Genomic DNA, 18408 nt, shown 5'->3' with positions numbered 1-18408 from the left:
GCAGACAGAACGGTCGACACCAAAGATTCGTTTGTGACTTCATCCACCATGGTATTTCTTCCTTGCAACGGTTTGTAAGATGTAATGTGGTCGAGTGGGTGAGTTAAGATCGACCACTGTGCAGAAAGAAGCCACTGTAGGATTCTCATGTGCAGCCTCGCCAGTGGTACTAAAGTAGTGGCAGCCGCCATGGAGCCTAAGAGCTGCAGTACAAGGCATTCTGGTACATAGGTCTGTGGAAGGAGGGCTTGGATTTGGTGTCTTATTTTCGAAAGTCTGTGAGGAGGGAGAGAAGCTTGACAGGATGTTGTGTTGAAAACTGCTCTAATAAATTCCATTGTCTTTGTTGGGGACATTTGAGATTTGTCCTTGTTGATTGTAATCCCCAAGCGGACAGCGAGACCTTGAGTGTAAGAGAGGCTGTGGATTAAAAGATTCCTGGTCGGAGCAGTAAGGAGCCAATTATCTAGATACGGAAACACCTGGAATACTTGTAATCGAAGATGAGCTATCACAACTGCCATACATGTGGTGAACACTCGGGGGGGGGGGGGGCTGTTGAAAGACATGGCAGTGCTCTGAACTGGTAGTGATCGGCTCTCAGCTGGAAGCACAGAAACCTCTGGCAGCGGTGATCCATCTTTATGTGGTAGTACGCATCCTGGAGGTCTATGAAGGGGAGAATGGACTGCACCGTTACCATCCGGAATTTTTGAGGTTTGATAAATTTGCTCAATAGGCTGAGATCCAGGATTGGTCTCCAGTCCCGTCTTTTTTGGCACTAAAAAGAACCTTGAGTAAAATCCGGAACCTCTCTGGTCTGGTGGGACTGGTTGGATGACTCTTTCTTAGCAGCTTTTCTATTTCTAAGGCTGCTGATTCCCTCTGATTGGGTGGCACATCGGAGATTCGTTTGACGGGTTTGGGAGTTAAATCGAATGGTATCCGGCAGCCTCTGGATATTATTCTCTGCACCCAAACATTGATAGTAATAAGTTGCCAGGCTGGTAGATTAAAGAAAAATGACCCCTGACTGCTTCCAGAGGAAAGCAATTGGGTCGCTGCTCAGGAGCACTGGCAGGGTTTGCCGGAGAAGGAATCTCTAGCGCCCTGGTTATGCAGACCCCCTCTACCCCAAAAGAGGCATTTGCTCACCACCAGCGTCACAAAAAGATCCTTGGGATTTCTTGAACCACATTTCTCCTCCCTTCTGGTTCCTGGAGTAGGACCTCTGGGGGGTGGAAAAACGTATGCCCACAGCAGACAAGGTATTTCTGTCTTTCTCACTTCATGCAAGTGTGTCTCGTACCTTGGGACCAAAGTGCAGATTCGTCGACAGGCACGTTGAAGGAGGAAGATTTAAAGGGGTCTGCGAAATCACACAACTGCATACAAGCATTGCGTCTCATGACAATGCCTGATGTGGCAGCTCAAGCTGCCCCCTTGGTGATGTGAGATATCAAACGCATTGAGGAGTTTGAGATGGACTCAAAGGTAGCTAGCTGCGAGGGGACAGTGTCACGCACCTCATTAGGCAGTACCCCCGCCAAAGAGGTGGACATTTCAGATATTAGGTCTCTTTGGAGGCAAGTGAAGTGTGCCAGATAGTTCAGCAACCGAATGGCAAAGGTCGCTGAAGCATAGGTCTGCTTCCCTAGTCTGTCCTTGGTCCGAGACTCCCTGTTCAGAGGATGGACAGTGGAACTATCTTCTGCCAGTTCCCTCTTGGTGGCCGCCACCACGACCATGGAATCAACTGTCAACTGCTTGGCCTAGTGGGGCTGGTCTTCAGGTGTTGACAGAATTTTGTCTGGCCTCCGGGGGACAGGTTCTATGTTGTCCGGGGCCTTCCAGGCATGCTGCACGATGAGCTTAACAAGCTCATCTGCAGGTGGGGTCACCCAGGAAGTAGATGGCCAGGCAAGGAAGGCCTGCAAGAATACCGATTCCTCAGAAGAAGGATTAGAGGACTTCCAGTCTCCCCGCTGCTTGAGGATTTCGAGAATGTCTCCAAATGAGGCGTCGTCTGGGGGAAACTGTGGGGACCCTTCCCTCTCATCACAATCGGTGTCTCCGGTGATAGATTCCTCCAGGGAATCAAGGTGCTTCCTCTTGCACCGTTTCATCTGGGGTGGCTCCCCAGTGGGATCTTCTGAGGACGAATCTGGCGAAGGGGGTCACTTTAAAGTGGGATCTTGCGGCTCCCGTGCCCGAGATCCCGAAGTAGGGAGTTGGGACAGCTGCATGCTGGGGGGGGGGGGGTTGATACTGATGTCATTGATGCTGACTGAGCCTGCGGAGGCAAGGACCCTCTCCATCACTTGGAAAGCAGGCCCGCCCGAGGAGGGATGGGAGCCCGGAACAGAGAAGGACAACCTCGGAACTGGGGTCACACCCTGCCCTGAGAAGCCCGCCTCCAAGTGAGGAGCTCTGAGAGGACTGGAAGCTGTCAGAGCCGTGGACATAAGATGGTGCCAGCGAAAAAATAGGCGTTGGGCTAGGTACCGATGGTCCAAGCACTGCTCCGAAAGAGCATTGGCTCCACTGGAGCAGATGCAGCAAGGATGGTCAGTGCCGACAGGGAAAAAACACAGTCGGAGCCAAGACAGTATGCACCGGGGTGGACATCAGTACCGAGATCTCCAGAACCTGGGTAGAGGCCGGAGGAGGATAAACAGGGGAATATGCTGTAAAGGATTCCGAGCCAAGAGTGATGGAAGGTCTAGCTGGAGTGGGGAATCCATTAGCTGCCAGAAGCTGGTCCACAACCCGCACTAGATCTAATTCAGAAAAACTCCTGGTGGATCTAAAGGAGGCTGCTGAAGGAGAATCAGGTCTTTCAAGAAAAGGCTAAACCTATGCCCCAAAAAAGGGGTCGAACGTTGGAGAGTATCTGGTTCTTGGCAGATTTTCGACTTTAGGAGCAGAGGTCATAATTTGTGGAGCCGAAGAAGTTATCGGCACCGTGGACGGGGATGGTGCCTAAGCAGGTAGAGTCATAGAAGCCAATGTTGGAAACAAGGATGGCACCAAAGCCTACGGTGCCGAGGCTGAAACTGAAATAGGAGTCAACATCATAGATGGCACAGAGGGAAAAGACACAGAGCCTGGTGCCGACGAGGTCTGCACTGAGGGCACTGGAGAAGTTCCATAACTGACGGAGATGTAGGAACCGAGTGACTCCATTTTTCCTTATGTTTTTTGGTCTTTGGAGGGGGTGAGACCTCAGACCCAGACAGAGCCTCTGAAAAAGGTGTTTTAATTAAACCTTTTAAAATAAGCTTATTCTTATGTTCTGCTAGTGTGTGATTGCTAAAACTAGCACAAATATCACAATCAGCTTTAATATGGTCCACTCCCAAACAGCAGATGCAACGAGCGTGTCCGTCTGAGTTGGGCATCTTATGCCCACACTGTTTAAACACCAACTAAACTTTGTCTGACATAGTACAGGCAACAAAGCTATCCTAATAGAAAAACAATAGAACAGATAGAAAAGGGAGAGAATACCAATGATAGTATTTAAAAACTACCACAAGTGGTAAAGAAGGGCCTATCAAAGGCAGGAGAGAGGGACAGTACCAATAATGGTAAAAATGTAATTACCAAAGGTCAAGGGTAGGAAATAGAGGTAGGTTATAGGCGATACTGAGAAAAGGCCAAACTGGCTAAACAAGAAATTTTGAAGACAAACTACATAAAAAAAAAAATCACAATTTTCCACTTAGCTTTGAGAGAGATGGCTAGGCACTTCTGATGAGGAATGCAGCAAACGAGATCTGGAGTAACTATGAGAGGGGCATTATAGGTAGGTCTTAGCCGAGAGTTTTTGGCTGGCGAAAGCTTGGAAATGGCCGTGTTGGTTCCAAGGACGGAAACAAAGTCCTTATAGTAATGAATGAATAAAGATTTACATCATCAGATGATAGTTTTCCATATTAGGAACTTGATATCACAAGATGCTGCGGGGGTTCGAAAGGTGGTTGAACAATCAGACGTAGAATTAAATTTAGGTCCCAAGGGCGAGAATGATCCTTGTGGGGAGGTCTTAACAACATCATTTCTTTTAAGAAAAAAGTCTGTGGGAGATTAAAGATAAGCTGTCTATCCCAATGTGAAAATTTTAAATCGCTGTTAAGTGGACCTTAATGGTAGCTGTCACAGCTCCATTACTGAAAATGTGGGCTAGAAAATCTAGAATGAAGTGAATGGGAGCAGTGACAGGATCCGCAATGTGTTCAGTTCAGATTACAAACCTCTTCCATTTACTCTTGTATAGTTTTTGAGTAGATAACTTATGGGAGGATATCAGAATATGACAGACTAGGGAGGAGAGCATAGGCTGCCTGGCTATTAATGGAACTAGAGGAACCAAGCTGTTAGCTTGGGGATGTGAAGGCTGGGATGAAGCATTCAAGTCAGGTGTGACAGTAGGAGTGGAAAGGGTTCCTTCTGTAGATGAAACTAGAGGAAAGAAAACCATCTTTGTCAAGGCAAATAACGGGTAATGAGGATTACTTCGCTCTTCAACCAGTTGGCTTTCTGAAGGAATTCTGGAATCAAAGGAATTGAGGGAAGGCATACAATAACCTGGGAGGCCAGTCGTGTACTAGAGTGTGCCTCTGGGACTGCCCCGATGGGGGGATTAGGGCGAAGTAGCTGCTGCACTTGCTGTTTAGGGAAGAGGCAAAGAGGTTGCAGTAAGGCTGGCCCCCATGTGTGGAAAATGTTCTCTGTTACATTTTGGTTGAAGGACCACTCATGGGGCATGAGAATGGTTCTGCTCAACTTGTCCACTATGACACTGGACCGTCCCAGAATGCACGTTGCTATAAGAAAACAGTTGGATGAGATCACCGTTGCCAGACCCTGAGCACTTCTCAACAGAATGTATCATTTGGTTCCTCCTTGCTTAAGTATCATACCACCAACATATTGCCTGACCGAATGGCTACCATCCCTGGAGGAAGAACAGTCGGAAATGCCTGCAAGGCTAGAAGCAATGTTCTTATCTCCAGGATGTTTACGTAGAACTTGGCCTTGCCTATATACCAGGTACCTTGGGCAGTCTTCCCCAGATAATGCCCCCCCCCCCCAATCTGGGAAGCATCCATGGTCACCGCAGCCTGTGGTTGAGGGGGAACAAAAGGTCGACCTTGTGCCATCTGTTCTGAATTAATCCACCATGAGAGAGATCCTTTTTGTATACGTTTGTCATATGAATCTGATGAGACATTGGTCGGCGAATAATTGACCACTGAGAAGCCATTGCAGAATCTGCATGTGATACCTAGTGAGTGGAACTAGCACTATCACCGCGGCCATAGATCCTAAAGTCAATAGAACATGGCGGGCAGGCACATTCTTGTCTCTGATTAGCCTTGAAGTTTATCAGATTGTCAACACCCTTGAAGGAGGAAGTCTCGCAATCATCTGACTGGTGTCCAGTAGTGCCCCTATGAACTTTAGTGTTTGAGTGGGTTCCAAAAGAGACTTTTGATAGTTTATGGTTACGCCTAGCTCGGAGCAAAGATGAAGAACACAGCCGCTTGTGCGAATAAGTAGATGCCTGGTCTAGGCAGAAAAGAGTCAGTCGTCTAAATTAGGAAACCCCCAGAATCCTTGTTGTCTCGGGTGAGCCACAACCACTGCCAGGCATTTGGTGAACACTCTGGGGGTGGTAGTGAGACCAAAGGGCAGTGCTCTGACCTGGTAATGACTGGCTCCCAGTCGGAAGCTTAGATATCTTCTGGACCATCTGTCCATTTTAATATGGTTGTATGCATCCTGAAGATCTATAAAGCACATCTAATTGTCCTGTTCCAGAAAAGGAAGTATAGACTGTACCATAACCATTCAGAACTTGCAATGTTGAATCGACTTGTTCAATCTGCTGATCCAAGACTGGTCTCCAGTCCCGTTTTCTTTGAAACCAAAAAGAACCTTGAGTAAATTACGAATCCTATCTGATATCCGGGGACTTTTTGGATGACATTTTTTCTAGCCGTTTTTGAATCTGAGTGACTGCCTAATCCCTTTGACTGGGGTGGAACCTCTGGGATTTTTTTTGTGGGGGTTGATGAAAAAAAGGGATTTGGTAACCCCTGGACATTATCCTTTGCACCCACAGATCAGAAGTGATCCTTTTCCAGGCTCTCCAGTGCAGGGATAGTTGACGCCAATTACCTTCAGAGGTGGACAATTGTGCCTCCTTTCAGGAGCACTGAAAGGGCTTTCTGAATAAAGACTCCTGGGACCCTTGGTTCTGTGGACCTCCTCTGCCACAAGGGTGATGTCTTCCATTATTGTTACCCCCTCTGCCTCTGGGAAAAAACTCTCCACGTGTGTCTTGGTAGGACCCTTGACACTTCCTGAATAACATCTTTCCGCTGTCCTTCTGACCCTTGGGATAAAGTCTCTGAAGAGTTGAAAAATATATGCCTATGTCAGAAAGGGTCTTATCTTCCTTCTAACACCTAGATAGTATATCTTTGACTTTCGGACCAAAAAGAGATGTGCTGTCAAACAGGGCATTGACGAACAAAGACTTAAAAGGTTCTGCAAAATTGCAAAGGTGCATTCAGGCATGCCTCCTGATAAAGATGCTGAAACCCACTGCCCTGCTCTTTCCTTCGGCTGCATGTGCAATGAGCCTCATGGAAGAACTGGATACCGAATGTAGGGTGGCTCACTGGGAAGTTACTTTCTCTTTAGCTCCCTCAGCTACTGCTCCTTGAAGGGTATTTGAGAACTCCTCGATCAGATCCCTTTGCAAACTGGTGAAATGTGAAAGGTAATTCAGTAGCCACAAGGCAAAGGTCCCTGGTGAGAACACATGCTTCCTACATCTATCCATCGTCCTGCAATCTTTATTAAAAGGATGGATAGTCAAACTCTCCTTGGAGACCTCCTTCCTGGTCGCTGCTGCCATGACAATGGCATCTACTGCAACCTCTTTTGTCCAGAAAGTCTCGTCTTAGGGAGCGGTTATAATTTAATTTAGTCTCTGGGGAACAGGCTCCATGGAGTCTGGTGTCCCATGCCTGGAGTGAGATCAAATCTATTAGCTCATCATTGGGTGGGGTCACCCAAAAAGTAGATGGACAGAAACCAAAGGCAGCCAGGTATGCAGACTTTTCAGGTGAAGGACTGCTGGACTGCCAGCCATCCCTCTGTTTCAGAATCTCCACAAAGGACATGTTCTCAGGGGGTGACTATGGGGATCCTTCACCCCCATCGAGGTCAGTGTCTTCCATGGCTGACTCCTCCGTGGAGTCCAAATGCTTCCTCTTGCATAATCTCTTCTTAGGAACTTCCTCAATAAGATAGTCTAGAGAAGTACTGGAAGAGTCGGGGGTACCCGGATGGGTATCCTGGCAGTTGAGGTCCCACTGTCCCTGTGGAACTTGGTGGTAAGAAGAAGAATGCAGGGTATATCTTGCAGGGATAATGGATCTGAGGTGGGCAGGTGATTTCTTAGTTGCAGTGGCGGCTACAGCCCTTTCCAAAGCCCCAAAGGCTGACTGCTCCTGAATGGATGAGGACTACGGCTCTGACAAGCCATGCTTTCAGGATGGGGTCCCCTCCAGTCCAGCAGACAGCTCACCTGGGATTAAAGACTGAGACAAGCTCACCTTTGCCAAAGCTCCGAGGGGCGTCAACTGCTCTGAAGACTTGTGAGTCGAGCTCACTCGGGTGTTTGCGAGGTTCACTATGGCTTGGAAACTCTCCAGCTCTGAGCGAATGTCTGATCCAAGGAAGAGGACAACTTTGGATCAGAGCTAAAAGCACCAGGCATATCAGATCCGACAGCTGATATCCCTGAAATCAGAGGAGGAGGAAGAGGAGGAGTGGACGGCTTAGACAGACCTGGTACTGTAAGGGTCGAGGGGAACTTAGTGATGCCGTGAGCCCACAAAATCTTCTGCACCATTTGTTCCACATCTTCTTCAGTACAGCTCCTAGTCGAATGGTAGGAAGAGGCAGATGGGAGCCCTAGTACTGATAAAAAGGGTGACGGCACCCGCGATGGGACTGGATGATAGCATTAGAGTACTGTGTCCTTGGTACAACCAAAATAGGTTTGAACCTGCTAGTTGTTGGATCGGACATCGACGGATCTGATCCATCCTTAGGAGATGGGATCCGAGCCAAAGAAGTTGGATCCAATGTGGTGGAGATTGGAGCAGAAGGTTTTGGTTGGATCACAGACTTCTCAGAACCAGGAAATTTGGACATTTTCTTTTTTGGCACCGGAGGTCTTTTTTTACCTTTGTCCAAAGATTTAGAAGACAAGGATGAAGCTGGGCTCGAATGAGCTGATTTCGTTTTAGAAGATGTACCAGATTTATCTCTATCGACAGAAATAGCCTCGCCAATGGCAGAAGGCAACATGCCCCTTAAAACAAGCTTATTCTTCCTCTCTACTAAAGCTCAGAGATTGAAGGCGTGGCAAATTGCATAGTCCTTTTGTAAATGTAATAGGCCAAGACAATACACACAAAAAGAGCGAGTCACCGACAGGAATTTTATGCCCGCACTTTGTGCATTTTGTCAAACCAGACGTTTTCTCTGGTTTGTCTGCCATAACGCATGGAGGGGACAGGCAGATAATCCACTCACACAATCACATACACACACTCAGAGAAAAAATGATAGGGAGAGAGAAGCTTTGTTCTTTCTTTCTTTTTTTTTTTTGTTTTAACAAACAGAAGAGGGGGGAACTACTAACTATAGTAGTTAGAGATTTACCTAAAAAGGTAAAGGGGAGGAAAGTAATCTATAAAAAAACAGCTACTGGCGGGAAAGACAGAAAGAAATGAAAGTAACCTTATTAAAAGACGGCTCCTGTGAAGAAGAGCTACAAACTATTACGGAGAGATAGAAAAAAATTAAATACACTACAAACGTATGAAAAAGGAGATAAAAGAGGGGGGGAAAGACTAATTATATGACCCGACACGAAGAGCTAGCTGATCGGACCACATCTTTGCAAAGTGGCAAACGAGATCCGAGGTAATTGGGGGAGATGCACTGTGGGTAAGGGGAGGTTATCCAAGAGCTTTTTGGCTGCCAAACGCTTGCTAACGGCCTAGTTGGATCTGATGAATCAGATCCGAACCAATATGTGACAATGAGATAAAAGTGACAGCATCAGATAACCAAGCTATTTTGGACTAATACTGCACTTACAAGTTTTGTTCTTTTTTCATGCCAATTGTAAGTTTCATCAGCTTGACACCCCAAAGACTTGCAAGCCATCCCTCTATCTTCTATCCTAAAAAGCAGTGTGGGTGGCTGGGAGTTGCCATGGCCAAATGTAACCAGTTCAAGTTTCTTAAAGGATGCACTAGGTGTATGCATGGATTAGCAATTATGTATTTGCTTATTATTTATTGACATTTGTTTACTGGGAAAGTCTGATGGGGCACAGATGCCCTTTTTCAATGGAAGACCAGGTACAAAAGCTGAAAGGTATCCTATTTAATGCAATCAATTGGTACAATAACACATTTTAAAAGCAGTTTCAGTGTAAATACATAGCATAACAGTCAGCATAATAAAATTTGTAATGATATTCAAAATCATTAAATTTAAAATGAAAGAAGCAAGGAGGGCAAAAAGAATTCTCCTACCCATGGACATAGGCAGTACCTGTTGAGCTCAAACTGCGAAGGTCTGTCTGGCACAGATAAAAAGCTCCTGCTCAAACTTCTATCAGGAGCCAGTCATACACTATGCTGTTTCTACATTCTGCAAACAGAATAGTCAACTTTGGGACCCAGCCATAACTTACCTGTTTTTCCCTCCTGTTTCTGAACACTAGCACTGCTCCTTAAACGCTGCAAGACTACATGTGAGGGCACTGAAACAGTTGATAAGGAATTAAAAGCTTCAATGCCCGCAGCAAATCCATGTGCTCACACCGCTCACTGTTGTACTACAAAGGAACTGACTGACAGAGCTTTGTCAGCAAGCTCAGTAGACAATGTGCTTGTGTGTGTCTGATAAGAACTTCCAGTTTTGTCAAAACTATGTTGAAATGCACTTTGTATGCTCAAGTATATTTTTAATGTAGAAATACAAGAACTGGTGTGTGTGTGTGTGTGTGTGTGTGTGTGTGTGTGTGTGTGTGTAAGCTTGACAGACAGAGCTGCAAGGGGCATACACCCTTCTCCCAAGATCACAGAACCTTGGAGTTAATTATATTATGGCAGGAAGGGAAGCAGTGGATGCAGTACTTGTAAGGGGAATGAGTTGAACCCCCCCCCCCCAAATAACAATGCACTGGATTTTGGCTAAGTTCTGAAAATTGTTGTTCAGCCAAATAAAATTGCACTTTTGTGATGTGGATCACACATTGAAGTCCAGGAAGTGTCTACTAGATTTCGATGCGTATTCCTACTTACAGTTCTGCTCCTCCTTAGTAACATATTAAACATATGAGACAATGATCTCCCAACATATCTAAGGTACAGAAAAGCACTGCAAATTACACTACTAAATCTAGCAAAATCCACTGTCACATGTAAATGCCTGCAGCTTCAACAAGTACAAGTCAGAAACGAATGTTAGGTGCCAGAAAACTTACCCAGCTGCTGAGATGACTTTTTCAGGTACTCTTCGCTGTCCTTCATAAAAGAATGGACCTGATGAACACACTGCTGCACTTCATCAAGCTACAAAATCCAAGAACAGGCAACGTTCACTCTGCACTGTACTGTAAAGGTGCACAACAAAGACATTCTGCATTGTACTGTAAAGGTGCACAACAAAGACATTCTGCATTGCACTGTAAAGGTGCACAACAAAGACATTCTGCACTGTACTGCAAAGGTGCACAACAAAGACATTTTGCACTGTACTGTAAAGGTGCACAACAAAGACAGTTTGCACTGTACTGTAAAGGTGCACAACAAAGAGCCTGCAGTGTACTGTAAAGGTGCACAACAAAGAGTCTGCAGTGTACTGTAAAGGTGCACAACAAAGTCTGCACTGTACTGTAAAGGTGCACAACAAAGACATTCTGCTCTGTACTGTAAAGGTACACAACAAAGACATTCTGCATTGTACTGTAAAGGTGCACAACAAAGACATTCTGCATTGTACTGTAAAGGTGCACAACAAAGACATTCTGCACTGTACTGTAAAGGTGCACAACAAAGACAGTCTGCACTGTACTGCAAAGGTACATGACGGAGACAGAGAGAGATCATGTGGACACAGAAAGGACACCAGCTGCACTAATGGCAGATACACAACAGGTGTGCAACACATTTCTGTGGAAATAACAGCACTCGTACAGCAAAATTTTATAAATTATTCTATCGCACAAACCCAAATCTTACAAACTTGTCTTCTAATTTACTACTTTCCAACCAAATCACCCATTTACACTATAATGAACACTTAGCAAGAAACAGGGTTGGCTTTAATTCATGTGGTGCACTAGGCAAAAGGGCTCCACAGCACCCCCCCACACACACCACCTGGTGCCCCCATTCTGGTCTATTTACACCTTCCAGAATACTGGAAAAGTGCCCCTGCTAGACCAGTACCCTAGGCGGTCGCCTAGTTGGCCTATCCCCTGCTACACCAGTGCCCTAGGCGGTCGCCTAGTTGGCCTATGCCTAAGGCCCACTATGGCAAGCAATACAGTAACCCATGACAAGAAAAAAAAAGTTCTGTTCTCCTGCAACAAGTTCAATAGCAGTAATAACTCCTCATGAATAAATAAAAAACTATACTACTGTTCACCCCAGCTCGCACTTCCCCCAAAAAACTACCTTTAATACACTGTCATCCAATAAGACTAATACAGAACTGGTATCTCAGACTAAACTACTAGGTCTGATTATAGACAACCACATGAAATTTCATCTCCACCTTCAGCAAGCCATAAAGAAGATACACCAAAAGCTAGGCTGTCTTTATAGAGTAGCACACTATCTTACTGATGCTGCTAGACAAAACACAGCCACTTTTCTACTCCCCACCCTATTGTATGCCTCTCCTATCCTAACCAATCTCATCTCTCTATCAGCCAAACTAGAACAATGTTATAACACAGTATCCAAATTCGCAACCAGCTAACAATATAGATCACATCACTCCCTCTCTCTAAAACAAATAAACTGGGTCAAACTAAATAATTATCCATTGTACTCTTAGTTAATTACAACCTTCAAACTACTGCACAACCCTGAAGAATTCCCTTCTCTTCACTCCATTATTCAGCCTTACACTACTAAGAGACTACTACACTTCACTGACAAATCGCTAGTCTCCATAACTAAACCTAACAATGCAGGATATTCCATGTATTCACACTGCATTGTTAATAGACATATCACCCTACTCCACTGAAGCAACATCTGACAGATAAGTGGCTCTGCACCTATACCAGCCACTGTTAACCTGGGACTAATATAGCAATAGGAATTTGTGCCATAACTCTCTGCTGCACAAAACTAATTTACTATTATCACAATTATGTCATCTCCTTTATCTTCCATGTGCCTCTTCCCCTCCTTCCTTTCTTTGAACTTTTCTAACTCTATCTTAATATATATATATATATATATATATATATATATATATATATTCCTATCCAAACCAAGTAACTTATTTTTAATGGAAACTACAAATGAATTAACTGATGTCAAGGATATCTGAAAAATGGAACTGTTGCTCATAAATTAAACTGCCTGTAAATGATGAAACAATGCATATGATGTCTATGATATTTCTATAATGCAGCTTTTGCCTCAGAGCCCCTGCTGAAAAATGGCACTGGTCACTTGGACATTCCTGATAAACAAATACCAGTAAATAAATAAATAGCAGAAAGCATGCAATACATTAACTTAAACAAGTCAAATAGTTCTCCCCTAAAATGCCCAGTTCCAGAAGAAAAATACAGCAATCAGTTTAAGAGAGAACATAGGCTGTAACATGCTCTTTAGCATGGGTAACCTTAACTTTAGATTAGGTAAGGTCTGTGGATGCAACCACCAATTTGGGGGCAATTACTTCTATCTGGAGGGGTGAACCTCATTTGTTAAAAATGTACATAGTTTTGTGCGTTTGTTCCAAGTTAAAAGGGGATAACTTCTGAGCATTTAGTTAACTTTTTGAATATTTTCAATAAAGAAAAATGTCTTGAAAGTGTAACATAGGTTCAAATGGAGATGAGAAGTAGCAACTGCATAAGAGATCAGCCTGTCAAACAGTGCGAGCATGTTAAGTCAAAGGCTGGAAATACACATTCAAAAGAACTGTCATGTATTACTAGGTTCATAGGCAATTACCAGGTTAATGACCACAGGGAGCCTTTTTAAGCCTAGCCATGCTTCCTAAAGATGAAAATCAAACCCTGTACATTTTGTCTGTAAACACCTTAACCATTATAATAGGTGGGTGTAATAGCTTTCTATCAAAATGGCTACCCTGTCTATATTATCATGGAATATAAATAGCCCTTACAGCTATAGACAAAAAGCAGAGTACTGAATTACATTAAGTAATGCAAGGTTGAAATAGCAATGCTGCAGGAGAAATATTTTGACGGAAATGAGCATGCAAACTTGACAAGGATTTCAAGAAAGGCATTCAGCAAAAAAATAAGGGACAAAGGAAAGGGGGGGGGGGTTCCAACAGTGCAGAGGGGGGAAAGATGATAATGGTAGATTTGTTGTAGTAAAGGGGCTATAGGCAGGGAAGGGGGTTTTAGACTGGTATTTATTTATATTAACCAAAAACTGCTATTATGAAACTTAAGAATATTTTGGGAGAAGGAAATATTTATGGTGGGGACTAGAACTTGATTTGCAACAGTAAAGTTTGCTTCAGGAAGACCTAGAAGAGAGAAGTATAAACAAGACGGTACATGTCTTAAGAATTATATGAGAATATTTAGTATGGAAAATTGACTTCACTAGTAGGAATTCATAATTTACATACTACTCCCCAAGGTAAAATAAATGAGCTACACTGGATAGAAATTATATTTCGCAAGATCATGTACATTTAATTGAAAGCTTTAATACATATTCAATAACTACTTCAGATCACGAACTAATAAAAATGCAAAGTAATAAAGTAAAAATGTGATAATGGCACTTTCCTACTCACCTGCTAAACAGACATTTAAAGACTAGGTAGTAGAAATGATGTGAAAGTTATTAGGGAAGATAGAATAATAACCACAGATCCTATAAAGTTTTTAGAGATATTTCAAAAATTGTAAGAAAATCTGTATAAAACAGAGGAATATGGAAACCAAGAAAAAGCAGAAATGGAAATATTTATATAAGACTTAATTATGCCAATGTTAGAGGAGGATAAGACTCAACAATTAACAGCCAAGAAAGGAAGGCATGAGATAAAAATGGTGACAAACAGGGAAGTCTCCAGGAACAGATGGCATTCCTGTAGATGTCTGGAAGTTAGTAGAGAAAAAGGTGATAAAGATTTGGAAGATTTTGTTTAACAACATTTTAAAAGGGAGTGAAGGAAGCACCAGTATCCTGGAAAAAGGCGGTAATGGCTATATTACCCAAAGCTGGCAAAGTCCCTTCACACCCAGCCTCAAAATTGTTTACTTGTTAATTACTTATTTGTCTTAGCTGACTGGGAAAGCCCATATGGGATTAAGATCCTTTTTCAGTAGAGGCCAGAAGAGAAAGGCTCCTAGTATGCACAACAGAAATTTACATCACATAAATACAATATGGGAAATAGCAATACTTACATCTATACTAGCCAAGACAATGGCAAGTGTGTTGCTAAAATTGATAGATATGGATCAGTGTGGTTTTGTAAAGGCAAATGTTTAAAAGCATTAATAGAAAAATGATGTTCCTGAGGAAGGCAGAATGTAAGAAAACACAGTTACTGTTGGTTGGTCTTGATGCAGAGAAAGCATTTCACAGAGTTAGCTCAGACTTTATAAATAGGGCAATGGAAGCATTTGTATTCCCTGATAGAATAATAGAGTTAATCGGTGAGGGTTCGAGACAAGAATTAAAGTAGGAGGGTTCCTCTCATACAAGCTGCACTTGAACTGGGGAACAAGAAAGGGGTGTCCTCTTTCCCCTTTACTTGTTTTATACATACAAGTCAGTGGCAAGAAAGGGACTCAGCAATTCAAGGATTTTTATTTACTTATTTGCACTTGTTTAACAGGAAGTCTACTGGGCCAGGATGTACTGGTTTTCAGTAGAGGCCCAGGGAGAAAAGCTCCAAAAAACAAAACATGATAAAGCTACAGAATGAAAATACAGAACTCAAACAGCGATAGTGCACAGCACTATATTACAGAATAGGTGATACAATAAAATGGATACTAGTTATACAGATGTCAGATTTTGAGTATGCAAGCCAAACAAGAATACAAATAATGACTTGGGATGATAGCGAATGTGTGAACAATACAGTATTGCAGAATTGCAGCAGAGACATAAAGATGGAGAACAGCAGCTTCATCACTGAAAGTAAGATATAGCCTTAGAGCCATTGTTATATGGGCATCAACAATGAATAGAAGATACGGTAGGTAACTGATATGATAGGTTATGTGTGGCTGGGTGGCACATGTTGGACTTAGTAAGTTGGAAGCACTGAATGTGTATATGAGGAGTCTGACTCATAAGTGAGATGGGGACAAAAAGTATGAAGGCTAGGAAATATTGGACTTTTTTTACAGTCAGTGCTGGTACATGTACATAGCCAATGGGAGAACGGGTGTTGTTTCAGAGTAGTCTTAAAGCACACAGGATTGCTAGTAGACCTAATTGAAGGAGGGAGAGCATGCCACAGTTTTGCTATAGCATATGAGTAACGCATTTGACTGGCAGAAAGGTTAGGTTTTGCTACATTAAGGAGCATCTGATTGACTGATTGCAGTGGTCTATTTGGGTGATACATGATGAACAGGGAGGGGAAGGCAGGACAACTAGAAGGCTTATAGATTAGCTTATCAGCTGTGGATAGTTGCAGGTATGTTAGATGTTGGGGAAGGTCTAGCCAGTTTAGACGTTGCATTGATATGCAGTGATGGGAGGAGTGTTTGGCTTTATTAGCATTCAGGGCTAAATGTTTACTATACATCTGGAGGTGAAGACATTTTGGGTGAGTGTAAGTAGTTCTGAATTGTAATCAAGAAAAGTTAGTTTTATTTGCAGACGATATTACCTTATTCTTAAAAGAAAATCCAGAAAATAACATTTTGTTGGGGAATATTTTGAATGTTCATGTTTTTTTCAGGATATACAATTAATGAAGATAAAGGTTATAGTGGCAAATTATGCACTTATGTATGAATTGCTTCAGCAATACCCATACATTTGGGAATATAATAAAATGAAATATTCAGGTTTATGGTTTAAAAATAATTCTGTTATGGCAGCTAAGGACATACGGGAACAGGCTAAATAGGGAATACAAAGACTGGAAGTTCTTGATTATGGATATGGACACAAGCAGTGAAAATGTTCTTATGGATGATGTTACACTGTAGGAAATGGGCAATGAAGGGAGCGAGAGTTAAGTGGGATAAGTCGATTCTCCCCAAAGAACATGGGGGTTCAGGATTACCTGATTTGAAGGGATGCTTTAGCGCTATACAGTTAAGACTCGTATATTTAACACAAGAAGAAGGTTATAAATCAAAGTGAAAAGGGATGATGGTGAAACAAGGGGAGTTCAAGAAATAAGGACACAGCAGGATTCTGAATGCCTATTTTTATGTACAATAACAATCATAAAAAATATTATATCCATAAAGTTGCATAAAGTTTTCTAAGAACTAAGTCAACAAGAGAATGGAAACAGGGGCTTTTGCCAGTAGGGATGACTGCAAGTTGGAGCACAAAAATTGTGATACAGGGATCTGAAATTTACTGGAGAAAGTTAACAAAGGAGTCAATTTATTGGGAGGAAATAACTAAAGGGTGAAAGAGTGGGATGAGGCCAATAAAATGTTTGAATTGCAGGTTACAGACTACTTTCTTAAGCAAAGAGAAAGTGATAGGGGAGTCCTAAATGAAAGATCAGATTTGGTACAATTTTTAGCAGAGTCTAGAACAGAAGCTTTAGTTGAAAAAAAAGAGATAATTTGTAGGTGTATAAAATACTGCTTGATAACTATAAGAATCAATGAGAGGATATTAGAAAGATTGGAAAGAGTGACTGGGAAGGCAATTTACAAATGAACAATGTCAGGATATCTGCATGGCTTCCAAGTATGCAACAAAGTCAAGAAGGTTTAGGACTTTTCCTTGGAAGTGTTTGCATGGGTATTTTTATACCCAACATAAGACTTCACAAAATTCTTCCTCAGGCAGGTAGCAAATGCTGGAGGTGTGATGGGAAAGACGGAGTTAAATGAACATTTTTTTGGGAGTGTAACAAGTTGTCAGATTTTAAAAACTCACTACTGAGTAGCATTTTTGTCAGAATGCTGGGTAGCAAATGATGTGACGATGGAAATTATTACTTTGAGCTTGGACACAAGATCTGAACTGCCTAAACATAAAGTCTTACAAAGTTTAATGTAACTGGCTGCCAAAAAAGCAATTACTAATATGGTAATCAAAATCTAAACCTACCGTAACTGATGTACTGAATATTGTAAAGGAGAGTGGGATCTTTAGAAAAGGGAAGCAGAAAATTACAGAGGAAGAATGAGGTTTAAGGAATGGCAAGAACTCAGCAATTTATGTAAAATTGGAACGACTGATAGACTGCTACTTATTAAAAGGAAAACATGAATGCAGTATGAAAACTATGAAAAATACCACTATGATTTGTTTTCTTTTCTATTAATGTACACATGTTTCAGTTGTGACTCAATAAATATGTTAAAATTGTCTAGTTTCTGTCTCTCTCTGTTTCCAGCAGGACAGATACAGCATGTATCAATGCCATCAGGAAACTAGTTGGAGACCATTTGGCCATTTATTGTTCAGTTACTCACGTTAGGCACAAAACTGCTGACAAATGAAGCCGGACTTCAGCATGAAAACATTCAGGTCCCCTATTCCCGCTAATCTTATTCCACCAGCACCAACCAGAGTAATACCTGCATTCCCATACGCAGCACTGGTACAGTATCCCTAACAGAACATGATCCATGGGTGCCCTACTACCCGCAGACTGAGAAGCTCTTCCACAACTTACACCTAAATCCAGTTTCCAAGCATCAGTACCCTGCTATTGTGACACCTTTTACCTTTAACTTAAACATGGTATTCCAGCACCTCAGATGACAATAAACAGGTCTTCCTTATTAGAAAAATGTTAACTAGAGAATGTGGAGTTGGTAAAAGGAAACCATAACATCCGGAATGCTGGAAACACGGGGACACGGGGTTTGTTTACTTACTGCATTTGTTAATGAGGGCACTG

The 18408-nt window shown here is 42.6% G+C and overlaps 1 protein-coding gene across 1 annotated transcript in view; it reads right to left on the bottom strand.

The window, feature by feature from the left end:
* Positions 1-18408, bottom strand: part of DSN1 (DSN1 component of MIS12 kinetochore complex) — a 1132993-nt gene that overhangs the window by 54553 nt on the left and 1060032 nt on the right. Inside the window, exon 10 of the mRNA XM_044084782.1 lies at positions 10592-10679. Within this exon, the coding sequence (XP_043940717.1) occupies positions 10592-10679 (88 nt within the window). The remainder of the gene's footprint in view (positions 1-10591; positions 10680-18408) is intronic.

Source organism: Protopterus annectens, chromosome 9.part0 (genome assembly GCF_019279795.1).
Source record: "Protopterus annectens isolate FY-2018-M chromosome 9.part0, PAN1.0, whole genome shotgun sequence".
Lineage (NCBI taxonomy): Eukaryota > Metazoa > Chordata > Ceratodontiformes > Protopteridae > Protopterus > Protopterus annectens.
This window is presented reverse-complemented; position numbering and strand designations above follow the sequence as displayed.